The following is a 25,119-nucleotide window of genomic DNA, read 5'->3' as shown; positions in this document are numbered from 1 at the left end:
GACATAATTTGAGTCAATTGGAGGTGTAATGAAAATGAAAAGAAATCAGCCAAGACCTCAGAAAAAATTGTAGACCTCTACAAGTCTGGTTCATCCTTGGAAGCAATTTCCAAATGCCTGAAGGTACCACGTTCATTGGTACAAACAATAGTACGAAATTATAAACACCATGGGACCTCGCAGCCGTCATACCGCTCAGGAAGGAGACGCGTTCTGTCTCCTAGAGATGAACGTACTTTGGTGCGAAAAGTGCAAATCAATCCCAGAACAACAGCAAAGGAACTTGTGAAGGTGCTGGAGGAAACAGGTACAAAAGTATCTATATCCACAGTAAAACGAGTCATATATCGACACAACCTGAAAGGCCACTCAGCAAGGAAGAAGCCACTGCTCCAAAACAGCCATAAAAAAGCCAGACTACGGGTTGCAACTGCACATGGGGACAAAGATCCTACTTTTTGGAGAAATGTCCTCTGCGTACTATTATGTAAACTTCTGACCCACTGGGAATGTGATGAAATAAATAAAAGCTGAAATAAATCACTCTCTCTACTATTATTCTGACATTTCACATTCTTAATTGAGAATGTGGATGAGCTATAGTCAAGGATGAGGATGAGCTATAGTCAATGAACAGCATTCTTACATAGGTATTCCTTTTGTCCAGATGGGACAGGGCAGTGTGCAGTGCGTTGGCAATTGCATTGTCTGTGGACCTATTGGGGCAGTATGCAAATTGAAGTGGGTCTAGGGTGTCAGGTAATGTAGAGGTGATATGATCCTTAACTAGCCTCTCAGAACACTTCCTAATGACAGAAGTGAGTGCTACGGGGCGATAGTCATTTAGTTCAGTTACCTTTGCTCACTTGGGTACAGGAACAATTATGGACATCTTGAAGCAAGTGGGGACAGCAGACTTCAATATGTCCGTAAACACTCAAGCTAGCTGGTCTGTGCATGCTCTGAGGACACGGTTAGTGAGGCCGTCTGGGTCGGCAACCTTGCAAGGCTTAACACTCTTAAATGTCTTACTCATGTCAGCCATGGAGAACGAGAGCTCACAGTCCTTGTAAGTGGGCCGCATCGGTGGCACTGTGTTATCCTCAAAGTGGGCGAAGAGCAAGACGTCGGTGTCCCCGACATGGTTGGTTTTCCCTTTGTAATCCATGATTGTCTGTAGACCCTGCCACATATGTCTCATGTCTGAGCCGTTGAATTCTGACTCCACTTCACTTGTCAGTGTTCCAAATGGGACATTATTTTTCTCTTTTTACTTAAACTTGCAAACATCATCAGATAGCACTGGAATGACATTCACATTCATGGGATGGGTGGCCAAAAATAACTAACTGAAGGCCACACCCCCATTGAGCCACGAATATGATCGCATTGAGGCATACTGTATGTCTCTGTGCTTCTATGGCTATATGCACCATGCCTACATCATTTGTTCATTTACCAAACAAGTTCATAATCTAGTGCCTTTATCACAGTCGTGTTGACTGTATTTTAGCTTTAATTAACTTTAAAAATACAACATTTTCTCTCAGCCTCATTGCAAAATGTATAGACTTGCAGGAAGGTAGCTGTTCTATATTTTTCTATATTTTCTTTTTGATTTCGGCACATTTGAAAATGTGGCACTGAATCCCCGATGTGGCACTGTTTCAGTATTGTCTCAATGAAGAGTTAAGCGTTCAACTAGCCATGTGATATGTAGGCATAGTTACAACCACTGTCATAGTACAGATGAAGCCTGAGCTGGAATGTGAAGCTAACTGAAGCTGGCTAGATAGAAAACCCTGAGTAGATCTAGCTTCAATCGTAGTATAGCCCTCTGGGAGCATTGGACACGTGGGAAACATAATTAGCTGCCAATTAACATTTCTAAAGTGTGTCATTAATTGCTTTTAACTACTGCAAAAGGCATAATAATTAGCAGGCCACATAAACTGAGTTTGAATAAACTTTCTGAAACCCCACATTCTTGTGTGAACGCAATTGACGGTGATGGTGAAACGAAACAAACACAGAACCGAGCTGCTCAAATCTCCAACCACAATAAGGACTAGAACCTAAAAAGGGTATTCAGCTATCCCTATAGGAGAACCCTTGGATAACTATTTGTGGTTCCAGGTTCCTTTGGGTTCCATGTAAAACCCCTTCCAGAGGGTTCTACATGGAACCAAAAAGGATTCTACCTGGAAGAAAAAAATGGTTCTACTTTTGTGACAGGCGAAGAACCCTTTTGGAACCCTTCTTTCTAATAGTGTAGGCCTATATATGTTAGGAAATGGGTTTGATAAGCAAATAATGACAATAAATACTGAGGTTATCCTCATACAGCGTAATAACAAATGTTTAGGAATGAATTCGGCAAGAGGTAGTCAATCAAACTAATCCATTAATGAATGAAAATTGTGTTCTCTTCTCACTGTGCGAGGCTGGTGCTAGGCTGCATTGTCACAACAACTATTTGAGGAAGAAAGAATAAGTCTGCCTGCATTTAATATTTCACCAGGGACGGCACAGATATATTTTTGATAAGTGAACCCTGGGCAAGAAAAGCAGCCTATTTTTCATTACACAACAGTAACGGGGCTACATTTATTTAGTCAAATATCTATGGATTATTTTCTACTGCATACACAGCGTTCCATCTGCACTGCATAGAACATAGGCCTATAGATATTTATCATAGAACCAACAGATCTATCGTAGAACCTACCGATATATCTTACCAGCAATCATATACAGCTTCCTTGTAATGTAGGTCCTACTATAAACCTACACCTTGGAGCAACATGCCAAAACAGATATTGATCTGTTTGGTTTCCTGATTTCTATATGTGTCCTAGATGGTGATGTATGGCTGAAAGCGTCAGAATATTGAATCAGTCAGACTGACTGACTGCTTGACTGGGGTTGGGCCAGCAACTGAAATGGCGCTGGTTCGAATACCCAAGATGACAAGGTGAAAAATCGGTCGATGTGCCCTTGAGCAAGGCACTTAACCATAATTGGATCCAGGGGTGCTGTACTACTATGGCTGACCCTGTAAAAAACACATTTCACTGCAGCTATCCGGTGTATGTGATAATAAAACATGTTTTTTTTTGTTTGTTTTTTTGGTACAGTATACAGTAGGTCTGCTATTGAGAGACATAGATCTGGTACACAGCACAGAGACCTCCTCAGTGACACAGTTCAACCTGTGGGTTATTTCTATATGTTTCGACGCTCTAACTGTTTCCATCGTTTGTGGCTGTCTCTCTGAGGTTGTGTCTGTGTGTGTCTGTATATGTCTGTGCATGTGCGTGTGCATGACAGTATACCATCATAATAAATAACATCCCCAGATTTATTTACAGAGCTGTGTAAATCAATGTGTGTGTGTGTGTGTGTGTATGTCTGCATCCATGTATGCAAGTGTGTGTGCTGGTATGTTGTTGGTGTGTGACAGTCGTTCCTAGGACCCTGCCTGCACACACAGACAGGCAGAGACAGGATGGCAGGGATCAGGCGTCCTGACCGCCCACTTGCAGTCCCTCCAGCTGACTGCCGTCATGGCAACGCAGAGCTCCATCTAGCCGAGTAAGTGAGGCAAGGAAAGGGAGCAGAGCAGCGAGGTCGTGTGTGTGTGTTAGTGTGTGTGCGTGTGTGTGTGTGTGTAGCCAGGAGCAGGACAGCCTCAGCAGGCAGGCAGGGGGATGCATCAGCCACCGGCCCAGGGGCAGACACCAGCCACAGTCTCTGTGTGCCTGTCTTTTAATATGTGTGTGCGGATGTGTGTGTGTGTGTCTATATTTCTCTATTCTACATTTCCATTTTTGATTCCGTCTTTGATTCTTGTAGTCTTTTGACATTCTGAGTGTAGGATTTCAGCTTTGAAAGTCTGTGTGTGTCTGTAGGGGTAAGGGGGTTAGCTTGATTTGACTTGCTTTAGGTCAGGGGGAGGAAGACATGCTCTCTCCGGGAGGGGGGGGGGGTGCGTGTGCGGGCAGATTGGGGATACTGAACAGGTCAGTATGGGGTTGATTTTTAATCTCAACGAAATCCGGTTAGGAGAAGATAATATCTCCATTATTTCTGAGGAAGGGCTTTGTGTTTGTGTGTGTGTGCGCAAGACAATGTTTGTTCTGCATACTACTAATTAAGAGATAGGATCATCCTCTGTTCAATTTAGACTCAATAACTCCCCACTGTGCAAATCATCCTATTAATAACCATAAACAAACAAACCTCAATAGCATTTCCACTTATGGAATCATATTGTCAGTTTCTATATACATTCCTCATTTTCATAGCACATGTGTGGCCTACTGAGGTCGCCTATCATTGATTTATTTTCGGGATAGTTTCAGTCATTTGCCGTTTTAACATTTTCATTGGACATGTGAGGATAAATAAAGACTTTATGGAGATGAATTGTAGATATCGACTAGAGTTGGGGTTTATATGTGGTAGAAGTATATTGCTCTGTGTAGTGTGAAGGCCTATCCCACTGGGCACACCACGTCATTTCAAAGTGGATATTTGGTTGAGACGTTGATCAATGAGATTTCAACCTTTAGTAACCCACTCGAAAAGACTGCCAGAAGTTTGTGGAATTGCCAATGTGTTATCACTATGATTTCAACCATCTTAAAGCACAACCAAATTCCAATGGAAAAACAATGTCTGTTTGTTTGTTTAACCATCTAAATGTGTTATCTCAGCTTAATCTAATAGCACATCCAAATGACCTGGATTCAGTGGTGTAAAGTACTTAAATAAAAATACTTAAAAGTACCACTTAAGTAGTTTTTGGGGGTATATTTACCCTTACTATTTATATTTTGGACAACTTTTACTTTTACTTCACTACATTCCTAAAGAAAATAATGTACTTTTTACTCCTTACATTTTCCCTGACACCCAAAAGTACTCGTTACATTTTGAATGATTAGCAGGACAGGAAAATGGTCCAATTCACACACTTATCAAGAGAACATCCCTGGTCATCCCTACTGCCTCTGACCTGGCGGACTCACTAAACAGAGAACATCCCTGGTCATCCCTACTGCCTCTGACCTGGCGGACTCACTAAACGGAGAACATCCCTGGTCATCCCTACTGCCTCTGACCTGGCGGACTCACTAAACAGAGAACATCCCTGGTCATCCCTACTGCCTCTGACCTGGCGGACTCACTAAACAGAGAACATCCCTGGTCATCCCTACTGCCTCTGATCTGGAGGACTCACTAAACAGAGAACATCCCTGGTCATCCCTACTGCCTCTGACCTGGCGAACTCACTAAACAGAGAACATCCCTGGTCATCCCTACTGCCTCTGATCTGGAGGACTCACTAAACAGAGAACATCCCTGGTCATCCCTACTGCCTCTGACCTGGCGGACTCACTAAACAGGGAACATCCCTGGTCATCCCTACTGCCTCTGATCTGGAGGACTCACTAAACACAGAACATCCCTGGTCATCCCTACTGTCTCTGACCTGGCCGACTCACTAAACAGAGAACATCCCTGGTCATCCCTACTGCCTCTGACCTGGCGGACTCACTAAACAGAGAACATCCCTGGTCATCCCTACTGCCTCTGACCTGGCCGACTCACTAAACAGAGAACATCCCTGGTCATCCCTACTGCCTCTGACCTGGCGGACTCACTAAACAGAGAACATCCCTGGTCATCCCTACTGCCTCTGACCTGGCAGACACACTAAACAGAGAACATCCCTGGTCATCTTTACTGCCTCTGACCTGGCCGACTCACTAAACAGAGAACATCCCTGGTCATCCCTACTGCCTCTGACCTGGCGGACTCACTAAACAGAGAACATCCCTGGTCATCCCTACTGCCTCTGACCTGGCCGACTCACTAAACAGAGAACATCCCTGGTCATCCCTACTGCCTCTGACCTGGCGGACTCACTAAACAGAGAACATCCCTGGTCATCCCTACTGCCTCTGACCTGGCAGACACACTAAACAGAGAACATCCCTGGTCATCCCTACTGCCTCTGACCTGGCCGACTCACTAAACAGAGAACATCCCTGGTCATCCCTACTGCCTCTGACCTGGCGGACTCATTAAACAGAGAACATCCCTGGTCATCCCTACTGCCTCTGACCTGGCGGACACACTAAACACAAATTACTCATTTTGTAAATGATGTCTGAGTGTTGGAGTGTGCCCCTGGCTATCCGTAAATGAATAAAACATGAAAATGGTGCTGTCTAGTTTGCTTAATATAACGAATTTGAAATGATTTATCCTTTTACAATTGATACTTAAATGTATTTGAGCAATTACATTTACTTTTGATACTGTACATTTGTACATCTGTACATTTAAAATCAAATACTTTTAGACTTTTACTCCAATGGTATTTTACTGGGTCACTTTCACTTTTACTTGAGTCATTTCCCATTAAGGTATCTTTACTTTTACTCAAGTATGACAATTGGGTACTTTCTCCACCACTGCTTGGATTGCAGTTGAACTTACATAGTGCAAGTGATCAATGCTGTTGTAAATTCTGCACAGATTATTATAGCAATTATGAACATCTCCATAGACCTGCAACCTATGAACACGCTCTCTATGAGAACATAAGAAGAAATGTATAGTCACCTCAAAATGTGGCCATGGATGTGTTACTCATTTTAAGGTTGAATAACACCAACAATTTATTATTTACAATGACCGCCTACCGGGGAACAGTGGGTTATTTAGAGGCAGAACGACAGACCTTGTCAGCTTGGGGATTTGATCCAGCAACCTTTAGGTTACTGGCCCAACGCTCTAACCACTAGGCTACGTGCCGCCATGTCATAATATGTCATAACAGCTGACATAACTTGTCATAACCTGTCATAATATGGTCATAACACTGTCATGACACATATTTACACTTGTTGTGACATATATTGTGTTATTGTATGGCTGGTTATGACACCTACTTAATAAGTGTTAAAACCCAAATTTTTTCAAATTAGCTTTTTCCCTACAAAAGAGGTTTACTTTTGTTTGAAAGTTTTATTTCTTAAATCCTTCGTTGTTGATGTGATGAATTCTTTACAGTGTTTCTTTCATCATATTCACCCCCAAAGCCAATTCCTCATTTGGCCGCCTTTCATTCCAGTTCTCTGCTGCCAATGACTGGAACGAATTGCAAAAATCACAGAAGCTGGAGACTCAAATCACTAACTTTAAGCACCAGCTGTCAGAGCGCCTCACAGATCACTGCACCTGTACATAGCCCATCTGTAAATAGCCCATCCAACTACCTCATCCCCATACTCTTATTGCACCCCAGAATCCTTAATTGCACATTCATCTTCTGCACATCTATCACTCCAGTGTGTAATTGCTAAATTGTAATTATTTCGCCACTATGGCCTATTCATTGCCTTACCTCCCTTATCTTACCTCATATGCACACACTGCACATAGACTTTTTTCTATTGTGTTATTGACTGTATGTTTGTTTATTCCATGTGTAACTCTGTGTTGTTTGTGTCGCACTGCTTTGCTTTATCTTGGCCATGTCGCAGTTGTAAATGAGAACTTGTTCTCAACTAGCCTACCTGGTTAAATAAAGGTGAAATTAAAAAATGATTTTTTTATTTTAAAAAAAATTACTTGTAGAAAATACACTTTATGACACTGACATGAAGCATTATGACCATCCAGTGTCACTTTACTTGAACTAAGAATATTCACTGTATGAAACTGTCAGGAAGCATTATGACCATCCAGTGTCACTTTACTTGAACTAAGAATATTCACTGTATGAAACTGTCAGGAAGCATTATGACCATCCAGTGTCACTTTACTTGAACTAAGAATATTCACTGTATGAAACTGTCAGGAAGCATTATGACCATCCAGTGTCACTTTACTTGAACTAAGAATATTCACTGTATGAAACTGTCAGGAAGCATTATGACCATCCAGTGTCACTTTACTTGAACTAAGAATATTCACTGTATGAAACTGTCAGGAAGCATTATGACCATCCAGTGTCACTTTACTTGGACTAAGAATATTCACTGTATGAAACTGTCAGGAAGCATTATGACCATCCAGTGTCACTTTACTTGGACTAAGAATATTCACTGTATGAAACTGTCAGGAAGCATTATGACCATCCAGTGTCACTTTACTTGGACTAAGAATATTCACTGTATGAAACTGTCAGGAAGCATTATGACCATCCAGTGTCACTTTACTTGGACTAAGAATATTCACTGTATGAAACTGTCAGGAAGCATTATGACTACCATAATCATATAAGCCAGATAGACCTATCACGTACAGTTGAAGTCGGAAGTTTACATACACTTTGGTTGGAGTCATTAAAACAACTTTTTCAACAACTCCACAAATTTCTTGTTAGCAAACTATAGTTTTGGCAAGTCGGTTAGGACATCTACTTTGTGCATGACACAAGTCATTTTCCCAACATTTTTTTACATACAGATGATTTCACTTATAATTCACTGTATCACAATTCCAGTGGGTCAGAAGTTTACACACACTAAGTTGACTGTGCCTTTAAACAGCTTGTTCCAGAAAATGATGTCATGGCTTTAGAAGCTTCTGATAGGCTAATTGACATAATTTGAGTCAATTTGAGGTGTACCTGTGGATGTATTTCAAGGCCTACCTTCAAACTCAGTGCATCTTTGCTTGACATCATGGGAAAATTAAAAGAAATCAGTCAAGACCTCAGAAAAATAATTGTAGACCTCCACAAGTCTGGTTCATCCTGGGAGCAATTTCCAAATGCCTAAAGGTACCACGTTCATCTGTACAAACAATAGTACAAAAGTATATACACCATGGGACCACGCAGCCGTCATACTGCTCAGGAAGGAGACGCGTTCTGTCTCCTAGAGATTAACGTACTTTGGTGAGAAAAGTGCAAATCAATCCCAGAACAACAGCAAAGTACCTTGTGAAGATGCTGGAGGAAACAGGTACAAAAGTATCTATATCCACAGTAAAACGAGTCCTATATTGACATAACCTGAAAGGCCGCTCAGCAAGGAAGAAGCCACTGCACCAAAGCCGAAAAAAGAAAAAAAAAGCCAGACTACGGTTTGCAACTGCACATGGGGACAGAGATCGTACTTTTTGGAGAAATGTCCTCTGGTCTGATGAAACAAAAATAGAACTGTTTGGCCATAATGACCATTGTTATGTTGGGAGGAAAAAGGGGGAGGCTTGCAAGCCGAACACTATCCCAACCGTGAAGCATGGGGGTGGCAACATCATGTTGTGGAAGTGCTTTGCTGCAGGAGGGACTGGTACACTTCACAAAATAGATGGCATGATGAAGATGGAAAATTATGTGGATATATTGAAGCAACTTCTCAAGACATCTGTCAGGAAGTTGAAGCTTGGCTGCAAATGGGTCTTCCAAATGGAGAATGACCCCAAGCATACTTACGAAGTCTTGGCAAAATTGCTTAAGGACAACAAAGTCAAGGTATTGGAGTGGCCATCATAAAGCCCTGACCTCAATCCTATAGAAAATTTGTGGGCAGAACTGAAAAAGCGTGTGCGAGCAAGGAGGCCTACAAACCTGACTCAGTTACACCAGCTCTGTCAGGAGGAATGGGCCAAAATTCACCCAACGTATTGTGGGAAGTTTGTGGAAGGCTATCTAAAACATTTGACCCAAGTTAAACAATTTAAAGGCAATGCCACCAAATACTAATTGAGTGTATGTAAACTTCTGACCCACTGGGAATGTGATGAAAGAAATAAGAGCTGAAATAAACCATTCTCTGTACTATTATTCTGACATTTCACATTCTTAAAATAAAGTGGTGATCCTAACTGACCTAAAACAGGGAATTTTTACTAGGATTAAATGTCAGGAATTGTGAAAAACTGAGTTTAAATGTAGTTTGCTAAGGTGTATGTAAACTTCCAACTTTAACTGTACATCCCCTTATATCAGTCATCAGTCAAAAAGAGGGTGCCTTGTCCTTCTCCTGACATTTGCTCCTGAATTCATCCCAGTCATCAGCAACAGACCATTGGGGTAGGTGCATGTCTGACATCAATGTGTGCGCAATTACAATGAGAATTTAATATGGTCAATTAAAAAATATATATATACATAACATAAACATTCTGTTGACACGTAGGCTATGGTGTAATTGAATGCTTTGCCTTGTGTGATAGGTTTTTACACTCTTATGTAGTGTCATAACCAGCTATAAAATAATACAATAAGAGGTTTAAATATGTGTCATGACAGTGTTCTGGCCATATTATAACAGGTAATGAATGACAAGGTACGTCAGCTGAGTGTCATAACACGTTATGACAGTGTAACGTGTTATGCAAAGTGTTACCTTTGTAGAGAAAGTGGCATTAAAGCCAGAGTAAGTCAGTGGCACAGATGTAACTATCCAAGAGAAGATACATCTCCTTCAAATGTTGATATTTGGTTGTGTTAACAACCAAACACAATTGAATATCCAGTTTGTCTACAAATAAATAATTAATAGTGTTGGATTCACGTCTCCATCTCAACCAAAAATCTAGGTTAAAGAATAGGACTTAATAATCAAATCAAAAGAATAGGAATCTAATCAAACTTGAAATGCGCTTTAAATAAAGTTAGATTTGATTTAGTAGAGATGTCAATCCAATATATCAATTATACATTTTCTGACCAATTTGAAATCAACCAAAGCTTAAAACCCTATATGTATTGTCTATTTTTAGTGGAACCTTGGGTTGAATTGAAACAGTAGCTGTTGATGACTTTGTAAATGCTGTAAAGATCTAAATAGCATCATTGATGATATATGAGTGATGAAGTGTGGTTACATTTCATTTGCTCTGTTAAACCTACTCTTTGGAATGACTTCAATAGCAGCAGTGAATATATTCAGTTATTAAGAAATCTCTCAATCATCATTCTCACAATAGCACATTGGTAGTAATCAGTGACAAATATCAATGCTAAGAAGAGCTTGGTTAAAACCCTGGACCAAATGAAGCTGTAGTAGGAGGTGCTATCCAGCCTATAGTTTTTTTTTTCGGATAGTGGATATAACATTGAAGATCTGACATTGTTTCAAAGGTACAAATTCAACATATTTTATACAAGGTTTGTCTATGTTGAAAATGGGTTACAATGATGACTTAATCCTGTGGTCAAAATTTCACCCTCAAAACAACAGTAGATTCCACGTCACAATATGTTGACAAATTAAGTTGAAACAATGTTGATTCAACCAGTTTGTACCCAGTGGGATGTTTCTGTACATATCAATGTAAATGCATTTGCACACTACAACACTCCAGTGTTTCCCAATCCTGGTCCTGGGGACACAAAGGCTGCATTTATACAGGCAATCCAATTCAGAAATGTTTTTTTTTCTCACAAATTGGTCTTTTGACCAATCGGATAACCTCTGAGAAAGCTGATGTGAAAAGATCTGATGTGGTAGGTCAAAAGACCACTTAGTGGAAAAAATATCAGAATTGGGCTGCCTGTGTAAATGCAGCCAAAGAGGTACACATTTTTATTTTTGCCCTAGCACTGACACACCTGACTCTAATCAAAGGTTTTAAAGGCTTTAAAGGCTTTTTCAATTAAAGGCCCAATGGACAAAAGTAGCTTTTTAGCAAAAAAAATATTTCTCAAGCGAGAGTTTAGCTAGTTCTGTCTGGGAGTGGTCTAAGTAGGGAGGGGAAAACTGAAAACTGCCTGTTATTGGTAGAGAGGTTTGGAACTCTCTTTGTTTATGGTCTATTAACCAATTTACAGCACGGTGATATGACCATGGAAAGCCGGACATGAAACTCCCACCCATGCAAACCTGCTGATTAGAAGGTCCTGTGTAGATTGCATTTTCTACCAGCAACTATCAGGAAATAACACAGAATATTTTTTTTTACACTTTTACAGTGTTAGGTTCATCTGCTGTTGTCCATATGATATACAATATAAAATGAATTTTGACTAACTTGGGCCTTTAAGTGTGTCGGTTCTTTTTATTTTACAGATGAAGAGATTATTTGACAGAGAACAGACAGATATTGTAAGTTTGAATGACAGTGTCAGATAATCACTAATCACTGGCTCACTGTAACAGAACCAAAACAAGCCAACTCAGTCAGGACAGACCCATAAAGTTGAGAGCTGCCCCGGCGCCAGGCAGCGGTTATGATTTCAACAGACTTTTCACAGAAACAGGAATGAAGGGTTAACCGCACATGACTAACAATTTTTCTCAAAAACCGTCCGGTCGCTTAGTTCCAGGAGCCCCAAGACGAAAAAGGGGAAAGGAGGCAGATGAGGGAGGAGGAAGACGGGTATGTTTTGTAATACACTTTCACTTCCCATGGTGAAGGTCTATTCTATTTTCATCCCCTCTGTTGCTTTTTTTGCTTTATTCCTCTGGGGCAGGGGCTCTCACTCATGCAGAGATGAGCCCACAAACACACCGAGAACATGGTTGAATGTCAATGTAACGCCAACGCAACGTTAGCTTTGAGTGTAGCCTGTCTTGATAGTTGTTGTTGGGAGCCCTGCTGTATTCCGTTTCCTCCATGGTTCTGTGGTGGGGCTCTGGAGGCCTGGTTGGGCCTTGTTTTTCACAGGAACAGGTGTCACCCCAACTGCCCACAACCAGCGGTGAGAGAGGGTTGGAACTACGCAGAGACAATGAGACCACTGTGGCAACATCAGGCACATGTGTATGCACTGACTGTACAGGCACACATCGACACAGGTATCCAAGCACAGTGCTGCAATGCTTTGACAGAGAACTGACAGATGTAGGCTACGTTGTTGTGTGTCCTATGCCCCCCTCTCATGCACAAACCATAGAACTACATAGCATCATAAGGAATATAGAAACTTATAGTTAATTTTAGATGCTATTTTTTATTAATCCCATTCCCTTTACGTATTCTTAATTTGTTAAAACTGGTAGAGGTGAGAGACTAGGGAGGACAGGCAGTCATTTAAATGGTGTTTCAAAGCAACCCTTTGTAGCATCCCACACATCCGTTCTACAGGCTACATGGGCCGGACTCTAGTCCTCTCTGACCTACTGGCTGCTAGGGTCAGTTATTGAGCAATAAGCATGACTTTTACTTCAACACAAGCTGTGATGCTCTGTAGATAAGCCCTTAATAACGGAACTTCAACTTAGTTGACTGGCCAAAGGACAAGGTAACTGGCAGGCATTCTTTTGAGATGAACTGTAATAAAGTTGCAATGTATTTTGGTGTATACAAGAAATGAGGACATGTGACACATATCTGGCATCTTTCATTGATGGTGAGCTCTAATGGTGACAGCAGTCTTTATTGTCAAATTTAAGGGCAATCTCATTTTCTGAACAATCTCAATATGCAGCCCATCACTAACAATACACAAAAAACTAGATATAGGGGGGGGGGGGGGGGGGGGTTGAGATGTCCTGTCCCAGGGCTTATACACCCAGACAGGGCCCCTTCATTTGATACAAACAGCCATTTGGTCACACAGTGCCCATTCTCCTGTCTGTACCAAGTCAACGATATGCCCAACCCAAAAACACTGCATCCACCGGTGTGGTCCTAAAGCATACAGCCTTTGACACAACATCAGAGGCTTTTGGATCAAGTTGTGAATTAACCCTGCAGTTCTGGTATAAGTAGTGTAGGGATTTCCCCAGATTGTTTTCTTTCTCCTCATACAGCTAGGATACATACACTGATATATGAATTACAATGTTTCCTTTAATATCTGGGGAATGACATTCACTGTACATACACATGTAGTATGGTATGGGCATACAGCGAGATCAATACACTCTTAGAAAAAAGGGTTCCAGATGGGTTCTTTGGCTATCTCCATTGGAAACCCCTTTTTGGTTGCATGAATAACTCTTTATGGTTCCAGGTAGAATCATTTTGGGTTAAAACCCTTTACAGAGAGTTTTACATGGAACCCAAAGGAGTTCTTCCTGAAACCAAAAATGATTAGTCAAAGGGTTCTCCTATGGGGACAGCTGAATAACCCTTTTAGGTTCTAGATAGCACCTTTGTTTTTAAGAGTGTGGTGTTCTCATTTTTTTTTTTAAATGTACCTTGTATGTTCTGTGATGTATTTCACCTGGGGGAGCAGAAATAGTGGGTCAATATACTAGGTCATAAAATGCCATTGATCCAACATTATGTTGGGTGGTTTGTGATTGGGCTGTAATGGGATCTTATGTTTTACATATTGTGCTGCCAAAGTAGGCCGTTCATCTAATCTATTGGATGTTATGAGCTATTATCAAAATTGTAACAGTCTGGAAGTATTTTTGGGTAAGGTATCTTATTTAGGTAAACTGAGCATCTAGACAGTTGTGTTTTCCATTACTATATGATATACTATACAGGTGACATGTTCAGTAATGTAGCCTTCAAAATGATATGCATGGCCTGGTGAATGAAGAATAGGAATAGGTACAATCTTGCATTTGTGGACTCTTGAGTAAAGTCAGGCATATTGGATGTGTGTGGGCTCTCTTATTTTGATGTGTGAAAGTGTTTTTAGCAGAATTGTTTTTGTGTTTTGCTTCATTGACTACAAGATTGGATGGAGCCACAAAAGGCCACTGACTGTTGAGAGAAAACTAAAACAGTTTAACTGACAATCTTTCTAAAACAAACAAAGATCAGGTGGAGTCAAGACACTCTAAGCAGAATATTGTCTTATAATGAAAACAATAGTGGGCTAGGATGATTTGGCTGTATAAAAGACTCTGCCTCCAGAACACTTATAGCTGCAGCATGGGTTTGAATCCGGCACTGCTATTTCAACACTCTCCCCTCTCCATCTCTTTCATATCAAATGAACATAACATATGTGAGGACTATGCCTACAATAATAACAATAATAATTATAATTATTATTAATAAATTAATTCATAGGTTTACTTAATTCCGTTATACATTGTATTTATTATTATTTTTCTACCAATACAATAGGTTATCCAGTTATGACAATCTGGGTAGTGAAAATATAAAATATAAATTCAAATTTGATTGAAATTATAGCTCATATTTTACACTGTAGTGTGCTGGCTCAAACCCCTGCATTTCATACGAAATAGGTTTTCGTTACAATGGGTCAAAGAAAACGTGGGGGGGAAAGCACACATTAATTCTTCATGTCCATATCCATCAAACGAAAGAAACAGTGCCAATAGCTCCCTTTAGTCCCGCATGGGACGGTCGGGCAGCCCCGCTTTGTGCGTTTCGGCTTCTGGAACTGCACTTCCTGGATTTTAGCGAGCCATTCCGCGCACACATGTCCCATCAACGCTACATGGTTTGTGGGTGTGTGGTATCTAGTGGAGAAGAACAAGAGCCTGTACATAATACCTAATATTCGCACACATGTATACTTTATCAATTTAAAGCTTTATCTAGGAGAGACATCGATGCGCTTTGATTTGCCTTACAGGAGATGGTTCGGGACGGCGGCATTCAAGTTCGATTCAAACAGGTGGAATACAGTAGGTGTCGGGTGGAGTTGGGAGGAGGAAGGTATCACGACAGCACGGGCTGCTATCTATCCTTCTAATTAGTAGCGGACCTGTGCAATATATGGCCTCTGTCTCATTCTGTAGCCTTATTTATGTAAAATATTCTACCACGTTTGATTGTCTACTCCGGGACAGTAAAATTGTGATATTCAAACGGCGAATCTTTATTAGCTGGGAGACCATTGACACACAGGTGGGAGATACCCGTTTCTTAGGACGGCCCCTCTTTCAGTTCCTCAGAGCAGGATATGAGCTACTGACATTTGTTATTACCCTTTGGGACAGGAGGCGAACGTTTTCTGCTAACAGGTGTGAGAGAGATCACACCAATCTTCATAGCCTGATACGGAATCCTTCCTCATTGTTCGCAGGAATATCAATCTAAGTCATATGTTGATCACTTTCTAGCCAAGAGAGATACATTTAACGGTTATTTGAAACATACATCGAATAAAATAGTGGATTATTAGTATTTGGAAAGACCCTGTCCTCCTATTTAAAAAGACACGGGACATCAGAGAGAAACCATGTCAATGAAAAAACCCAGCTTGAATTTACCCAAAATGAGCAGAAACCCGGTGGTGTTGGAAGGAGAGATGTTCGGCGAATTTCAGGACTGGTGTCTCCGTACTTACGGGGACTCGGGTAAAACAAAGACAGTCACCCGGCGAAAATACAATAAGATTCTCCAGACCCTTTTACACACCGACGACTCCGACGCGGTCTACATCGAGAGCAACCACATCAACGCCAAATTCAAATTCTGGGTGAAATCCAAAGGGTTCCAGGTCGGGACCATTCAAGGGGACCTGAACAAGAATGGAGCCACTGACATACCTGTCCTGTACGTCCCCATCAAGGTGACGGTTAGTAAATGTTCCTCTTTCATTGCTCTGCGCGTAAATGTGTGTGTGGTCTATGATGCCCATATTTGCCCATATAAATGTATCTATTGAGTCCTCGCACGCTACGGTTGCTCTACCATAACTTTCCCTGGACCTCTGATCCACCCCAATAGGCCGTTCTTATCTTAAGTTGTCAGTCATTCATTCCTGTCCCTGCTGTCATGGGCCAGGCAGTGCCACTATGCGTACAGCGCTTCTATATTAAGCTACCACCCGGTTTGCGCAAATAGCATCGCCCTGATAATAATGATAGACAAGGATTTTTGCAGCAAAGACAAATTAGGCTACAAGCCCATATCAAGAGACAACTGATGGCATGATAGTCAAGTGTGTGTGTGTGTGTGTTTGCTTGCAGGCGTCCAAGCCACATTGGTTGGACCGATTGCGTTTTGATGGTTGTCGTGTTGCTGAAGAGACGGGGTAGAGAGAGAAGGTATATATAGATGCCCATCCCACCGCTAGCCCTTGTCCATGCGTTTGTAGCTCACATTGGCAGCTGAGGGGGGGCAAATAAATGATAAAATACCGGTTAAAAAAAAACTACATTCGTATGAGATATTTCATTCCTGGCATAGAGTACATTTGCCAGTTCCCAATATTTACATTATATTGTCCATTTATGAATCAAATCAATTCAATGCTTAATTTCAAATAGCCCTTCTATGATGAATATTAAAATATGTGATGCAGACATGGGTACAGCTGACAAATTTAAGAACTCATTCTATTTCACCTTTGTGACAGTCATTCTACAATTGAATTTGTGCAGCCTATTCTTTACATTTTCTTCTAATAAGGTTTTGTATTGAAGGTTGAGGGGGGTAAACTGGCCTGAAAAGATAGACATCTGGGACTATAAATGACAATGTAACCTCAATGCCAGTTTATATAGATCCAGGTTCAGACAGGGACAACTAAAGATCATGCATCAACATCAAGGATTTCCAGAGATGATTACACATTTCACAGTCACCCATTCACCTGCTGAGCTTGTCTAATGCACCTGTTTGCTGCTGCTTATTTACATGCCTCAGCATCTGAGTCACATGAAAGGGTTGCGCTCCTGTCTGCTCCCCTCTTGATAATGTGTCTGTCCTAGATTTGAACAGGCTATTCTGAAACTCTCTCTCTCTCTCTCTCTCTCTCTCTCTTTCTTTCTTTCTTTCTTTCTTTCTACCTTTCTTTCTACCTTTCTTTCTTTCTCTCTCCATCCACATCTCCTTCTCCTCTGAGCTGACTTCATTGAGGTTGTCTGAAAGGATTCAATGGAGAGTCTGGTCATCTATAGGGGACATGCTGCTAGACAAGTGCAGAGTCTGTTATTTCTATTCCAAACGGGGTCAAGGCTCTCTCTGATTGCTTTTGGAACATTTGTAAATGGCCACTGTTGAAAGTTTCTCTGTAGAAAGATATTATACAATACATGCCTTAAATATACTCAAAATGCAATCGCAAAAATACATTAGTTACCCAGCTTTTGGCTACAGGCAGACAGACAGTCATATGACTTGTTGACTTGCTGAACTCCGATAGTAGGCTAATTTGTGCAGGCTGGATACAGAACATTTTTGAAGGAGCTGTTATTCCGCTCTCAGCTAAACACAGAGCCAACCCCACTCACTGCAGCGTCTTGGCAGAAGCTAAGGCAGAAGCGGTAAGTCTGCTTTTTGTCTTGAGGCAGCAGGGTCATATTTTGACTGACTGTGTGAGGCAGTTTGCTCTCACCCAGACCTGCTGCTATTTTATTTATTTCAGTGGGTCACGACAAGTGGAGAGTACTGTAGGTTTAACGCAGGAGAGATAGATCAATAGTGATGATGGAAACACAGTCTTGCTCCCTTCGGGGTTCTGTTAAGATGCGTGAGCTTTCACCCTCACTGCTTGTTTTCTATTGGCGGTTTTGACCACTTGTAAATTGGACTGTTAGTGTGGGTGTGTGTGTCTGTTTGTTTGTGGAAGGGAGGGTGAATGTGTGTTTTTAGATGGGTAAGTTGTTTTTGTGTGTGTGTGTGTGTGTGTGTGTGTGTGTGTGTGTGGTTTATATGTGAGATTCCTGAGTGAGCAGATTGTAAATGTGTTCTAAGTGCCAGTAGAGCCATGGCATGGTAGGCAGTGTGTGGATGAATGAGGCCAGAGCACTGGAAAGCTGCCTGAGGCCTGGAGAAACCTGGATGGAGGACGCCACACACACTGAACCCGCTCTCAACCTGTGTGCAAGTGCGTGTGTGTACATGTGTGCGTGCATGTTCGCACAACAGACTAGAGTGTGTTTTATGATGGGTGAAAATGTGTGTAAGTGTGTGTAATTCCCTCACATACAGGTATTCAATGTTTGTGCAACAGGCAGCCATGTAGTACTGCTCCTTCACTTCCTGTGTTGGCACATAATTATATGTCTGGACAGTGTGGATCATCTTCGGTAGGTTTTTATTAAACTGCTCTGAAGGATGGCATCACTCTAGTGTAGAAAATAGACTTCAGACTAATGTTTTTAGGAGAAGCATCCAGCCGTCAGATGGCAAATCAAAGACAGAAAAGGCTCCTCTAGCAGGAACTCTGTAAGAAATGTGACCTTTAGCATGCATGATGACAACGGAGGATAAGATCATCTGAATCAACACTTAGTGAAGGAAAAACAGGTGGCCTTTTCACATTCCTGACCCGAACCAAAACATTACGAGCCAGCACAGTAGGATTCAGGTCGGCACGATAGTATGAAAAGGGTCAAGGTGTGATCTTATTAAGAGAGAGTGGGGTGAGACAGCAGGACAGAGGTGTAGCACAGTAGCAGCACATTGAAAAACTGTCGGACAAAGGGAGAGAGGAACAATGGGACAGGCACGGCATTAGGAAGAGCGAAGACGAGGCAGTGAAAAAGAGAGAGAAAAATAGAGAGGGACGGAGCGAGAAAGAGGGGAAGAGAAATTAGTGTGTGTTGCTGAGAGGAAGCAGCACCACAGCTTAGCCATCACATGGAGTTGACACCAGCGTCTCGGCGGCTCCTATTAATAGGTCTTAACGCTTTTCTCTTTCCTCCACTGGCAGAGGGCCCTCTCTCTCGTTCTCTCTTCCTCCCTCTCTCTCGTTCTCTCTTCCTCCCTCTCTCTCGTTCTCTCTTCCTCCCTCTCGCTCTCTCTCTCTCGATCTTTCTCTCGCTCGCTCGCTCGCCCCCCCCTCTCTCTTCCTGCCACTCTCTCTCTCTCTTCCTCCCTCTCTCTCTCACCTACTACTCCTGCTCTTAGAGAGGCCTGCCTTGGCTAAGTGCAGTTTGATCAACTGTTGCTGCTCTGTCCTCATGCTCTTCTCAACATGCTGTCTGTTGCTGCTCTGTCCTCATGCTCTTCTCAACATGCTGTCTGTCAGCTGCTCTGTCCTCATGCTCTTCTCAACATGCTGTCTGTTGCTGCTCTGTCCTCATGCTCTTCTCAACACGCTGTCTGTTGCTGCTCTGTCCTCATGCTCTTCTCAACATGCTGTCTGTTGCTGCTCTGTCCTCATGCTCTTCTCAACATGCTGTCTGTTGCTGCTCTGTCCTCATGCTCTTCTCAACATGCTGTCTGTCAGCTGCTCTGTCCTCATGCTCTTCTCAACATGCTGTCTGTTGCTGCTCTGTCCTCATGCTCTTCTCAACATGCTGTCTGTCAACTGCTCTGTCCTCATGCTCTTCTCAACATGCTGTCTGTTGCTGCTCTGTCCTCATGCTCTTCTCAACATGCTGTCTGTTGCTGCTCTGTCCTCATGCTCTTCTCAACACGCTGTCTCTCAGCTGCATTCTTTAATCTAAACCAGAGAGGGATGAGAGGATAGAGAGAAAGAGGGGACAGAAAACAGTGCAATGTTCTGTTTATACAAAGACTTGAGTTATTGTATTTGGTCATAGAAATTAGCAAGCCTTTTCATTCTCCTGGGGCCATATGTATCAAGTGTCTCAGAGTGCTGATCTAGGATCAGGTCCCCCATGTCCATTTTAATTGTATCCACTGTGATTTAAAAGGCAAAACTGATCCTAAATCATCTACTTACTCTGCGATGCTTGATTTGGCCCCAGTTTAGCTGTTCTCAGGTCAGGTATTAAGAGTAGAAGTGACTGACTCCTACTGCAGTAGGAGTCAGTCAGAACGTTATTTAAGACAGTCAAACAGGATATCCGTATGTCCGTGGAAATAGGAGACAGATGGCCATCAATGAGGTTTCTGTGTTTGGCATCATGTGCAATTACCAGCAATAGAACTAATTTTTCCCCATAGGGTCACATGAGCGTCTGTCCCGGTCAGAGCCGTGTCCAGCAGCAGCCCCACACTACAGGGCCATGTTCATTAAGCACCAAACATAAGAAAATGGACTGAAACCAGGAAGGACAACCTGGAGTTGTCCATTAAGAAACATTCATTTTTTGTTTTCTGTTGCAAAAACACTTCTTAACGTTTTCTGCTGGATGCCCTAATGAACAAAACCCATGGCTCAGTCACAACCCATCCTCTGTTCCCCTTCTGGGCTGAGGAGGAAAAACAGGATAATAGAAATAGACATACTGGAGTATACAGCACTGGAAACTGAGATGGCTCTTACAGTATCAAATGTTTCAAGGGTTAGTTTGTGTTTCCTGTCTATTTTGCCCTGTCTGTGTAAAACTATCTGTCTGTTTTGTTTGTCTGTGTGTTTGAGGAGCTATTTGTGTGTTCATGTGTGATGTATGCTCATGTTGGGGGTGTGTGATGGGAGGATGCGCTGTGTGTTCTCTGTGTGTGTATCTACTTTCCACCCCTTCCTCTCTCTCCTCCTATTTCCTCCTCCTCCTCCTGCTGTCCTCCGTGGCGGCGACGTGTCGATGGCCTGGGGTTTAATGGTGGCCCGCGGGGGTAACTTAATTGGGACGGCCCCCTTATCAGACCTGGGATCTCCAATCTCAAAGGGCCCCTTATCCCGCAGAAATAAATAAGACTAAATTGACGTGAATGGGAAGGCCTCTGGTTGTGTGGCTCCTCCCCCCGCCTCTGCCCTCTGAGGCCCAGTGGGTCTGTTGGGGGACAGTAGGAGGGCGTTAATTGCAGGGCCGGGGTGAAGCAGGGGGCATGCTCCCCTCTCCAAACCGAGGGGCTGCAGTCACAGCAGTCACCCAGTGAAAGTCACTCCCAGCGGGGACGAGCATGGCGGGGGGGGGGGGGGGGGTAGGGTTAGGGTTGGGTTGTGGAGCTGGAGGGGTTGAGGTGAAATGAAAGATTCCCTCAATGTGTCAGCTGTTGGTTTGTAGAGAAAAAAAGTGTACTATTTAGCACTTTACCAGTAATTTGTTAGAGGGCCTCAAATATCACATTAATTTGTCTACTGTATACATGAATCGTGCAATGTTGGTTCCTGTTTCAGTCAAGTCTTTGGTCACGTCTGGGTGTGTCAAACAAAAACACCCTAATGATTGGTTGACAATAGAGCCTCCCACAATGCAGGTGTTGTCTGCAGGAGGAAGTTGGTGAAGAGAAACTGCAGAAACTTGCAGTCGACTGCAGTCGAAACTTCATGAACTTTGATCACATGGTTTTTGTAAAGATCATGCAGTCGTCATGTAGGCGCAAGTCAGAAAATGTTTATCCCCATAATGCAACAGACTTTGGAAGGCGGCGACCAATAATGGCCACTGACTTGACAAAAGTGATCCTCTCGAACGCGCCTTTAGATTTTTCAGGCTTGGCCCGCCTACCCAAACTTTTTTTTTGGGAGAGTTGTCTGTATGATTGAATTATTATTTCATTTTTTATATCCAAGAGAATCCCGTTGTGGGATGTCCGAGACTACTACTGCCTACCACTAACTAACAGGGAAGAAATACAACCTGTACATCCTGTCCCTAATACTAAAACAAAACCATGTAAAAACAAAATATAAATGTTTTATCAAACTAAAACTGAATAAAAACTAGTAAATCAAGTCGTAAAAGTAACTGAAACGAAACTGAATTTCAAATAAAAATAGAAAACGAATAGAATTAAAAACACAAAACTATAACAACCTTGGTGTGAGTGTGTGAACAGCTATCTGCTGGCTGTGCAGCTGTAAATCGTTGACTGGCAGTAATTGTGTTACAGAGAGAGTGATGTAGGAGAGAAAGGAGTGGGAGAACTAAATAACGAGAGAGAGATGGGATGGGATGAGGCAGGGGATAAGTTCGTTTTTTGTTGTCCGCTCTGTGGATCCGCCTGTCTTCACGCACACACGGACACGCACACACACACACACACACACACACACGTGGACACGCACACACACACACGCACACACACACACATGGACACACACACACGGACACACACGTGGACACGCACGGACACGCACACACGGACACGCACACACACACACGGACACGCACACACACACACGGACACACACACACACACACGGACACACACGTGGACACGCACGCACACACACATGGACACACACGTGGACACGCACATGCAGTATAATGAAATCCACTTACTTTAGAGTGGGTTCAATGGAGGGGCCATCCAAAGTGTTCAGGGGCTGTTCAGTTCTCCCTCTGAGGTCCGGTCTGGAGCGTTCTACTTCTCTGGTCTCATCTGTGTTCTTTCTATATTTTACTATGAATGTGTTTTTTGTTAGCTTGGGGTTTTGTGTATTCTGGTGTGTGAGACTATGTGTGTATTTCTGTGTAGGATACTGCTTTTGTATGATTTCGTTCAATCAGTTTAACATAAAATAAAGACCTCTGGTAAAGGAAATGCATACTACACCTTAGCAGACAGTAATACAGTAATAGTAGTTCCTCTGTAGAATTAAAGACAAAGTTCACCCACAGTCAATAGTACCTACAGTAGGTATCATAAGTATTCACCCCCCCCCCCCCCCCCACCCCAGGATTTTGTCACATTTTGTTGCATTACAACGTGTCATTGAAATAGATTTCATTGTGATTTTTTTTATTTTTATCATTGTCAAATTTGGCTTACCAAATCACATAAGTTACATGGACTCACAGTGTGTGAATTAATAGGGATTGACATCAGTCATTTGTGAATGACTACCCCATCCTCTGTCCCCCATACACTATATATACAAAAGTATGTGGACACCCCTTCAAATTAGTGGTTCGGCAATTTGCTGACAGGTGTATAAAATCAAGCACACAGCCATGCAGTCTCCATAGAAAAACATTGTCAGTAGAATGGCCTTACTGAAGAGCTCAGTGACTTTCAACGTGGCACCGTCATAGGATGCCACCTTTCAAATTTCTCCCCTGCTAGAGCTGCCAGATTGTCACCAGCCTATTCAGACAGACCAAAGTTAAAAAGACCTTAAGTCATGTGCAGAACAACTGCATGATACTGTTGTTCCCGTGGCAAAAAGCAAATCCCCAACTTCAGGCCAGTGGCACTGACATCCTTGGTGATGAAATCATTTGTCACGTTTCTTCAAAATCGAACCCAGAAGCAGACCAGGACAAGGAGAGTAGGAAGAAGGTGAGTATTTATTTACAAGTGAATGTGAATGGGTAGATATATCCAGGTGGTGTAGCGGGTAGCGGTGGTGAGTCGATGGGAGTAAATAGGTGGTTCCAATGGGGAAGCGGAATCCTCTGACGACCAGGCGGGAATGGGGTAAATGATCCGGGTGAGTAACTGAAGACAGAACAAACAGAGGTAAGTTCAAGGCAAGCAATACGTAACAAACAACAAAACAAATTCTATCCAACTTGAGGCTGATACTCTGGCACAACATACTGTTCATGGCTAACGATTCGGCAGGGAATGGATGTCAGGTCAGCGCTTTTGAAGGGGAGAGGTGATGATCAGGACAGGTGTGCAGATTACTGATGGGATACAGGTGCGGGTGAACATCGATCTCCCAACAAGCTAATTCGCCCGGCAACCAGACAGGGTGCGTTCCAGGACACCGGAAACACATTCCAGGACAGAAACACAGGCAAACACAGACTCAGGAAGCGGGATTCGTGACATCATTTGAGAAGCTAATCAAGAAGGATATACTGCGTCAGGTTGAGAATTCCCGGGAACCCCTGCAGTTTGCTTACACGGCCAAGCGGGGGGGTGGAGGACGCTACTCTAACCCTACTCAACTTCCTCTGCAAGCACCTGGAGGGCCCAAAAATCCATGCAAGGCTTCTGTTCATCGACTTCTCGTCTGCCTTAAATACTATCCAGCCTCACATACTAGCAGAGAAGCTCCTCTCCCACTTCAAGCTGGACGTGAGCATTGTGGGCTGGATAGTGGACTTCCTTACCGACCGGTCCCAACAAGTGGCGTCATGTCGAAGCAGCTCTGCTCCTCCACTGGATCTCCACAAGGTTGTGTGCTCTCTCCTCTCCTGTACATACTCTACACTAATGGCTGTTGTAGCGAATAGGAAAAAAGGCACATCATCAAGTTTGCTGGTGACTCGGTCATCGTCAGTCTCCTACAGGATGGAAAGTCTGAGCATGGGCCTTCCTCCAACTGAATGTCTCCAAAACTAAAGATATGGCCATTGACTTCAGAAGGCAGCCACTGAACCCCACACCCAACATGGTCATGGAAAATGACATTGAGCTTGTCAGTACCTACAAGTACCTGGGAACGGTGTTGGAAAAGAAGTTGCCGTTTGAGGAGAACACAGATGCCGTCTGTAAAAATGGACA

General features: G+C 42.7%; 1 protein-coding gene across 2 annotated transcripts in view; it reads left to right on the top strand.

The window, feature by feature from the left end:
• Positions 1 to 15,235: 15,235 nt before the first annotated feature.
• The window catches only part of LOC110491103 (nucleolar protein 4-like), a 143,073-nt gene continuing 133,189 nt past the window's right edge, over positions 15,236 to 25,119 (top strand). For both annotated transcript variants that reach the window (XM_036947269.2, XM_036947268.2), the window contains exon 1: positions 15,236 to 16,432. In XM_036947269.2, coding sequence (XP_036803164.1) covers positions 16,094 to 16,432 — 339 coding nt within the window. In that variant the 5' untranslated portion in view covers positions 15,236 to 16,093. The remainder of the gene's footprint in view (positions 16,433 to 25,119) is intronic.

The sequence above is a fragment of the Oncorhynchus mykiss genome, chromosome 16 (genome assembly GCF_057628025.1).
Source record: "Oncorhynchus mykiss isolate SJ-2025 chromosome 16, ASM5762802v1, whole genome shotgun sequence".
NCBI lineage: Eukaryota > Metazoa > Chordata > Actinopteri > Salmoniformes > Salmonidae > Oncorhynchus > Oncorhynchus mykiss.
The sequence above is the reverse complement of the archived record's forward strand: the minus strand, read 5'-3'. Positions and strand labels throughout refer to the sequence as shown.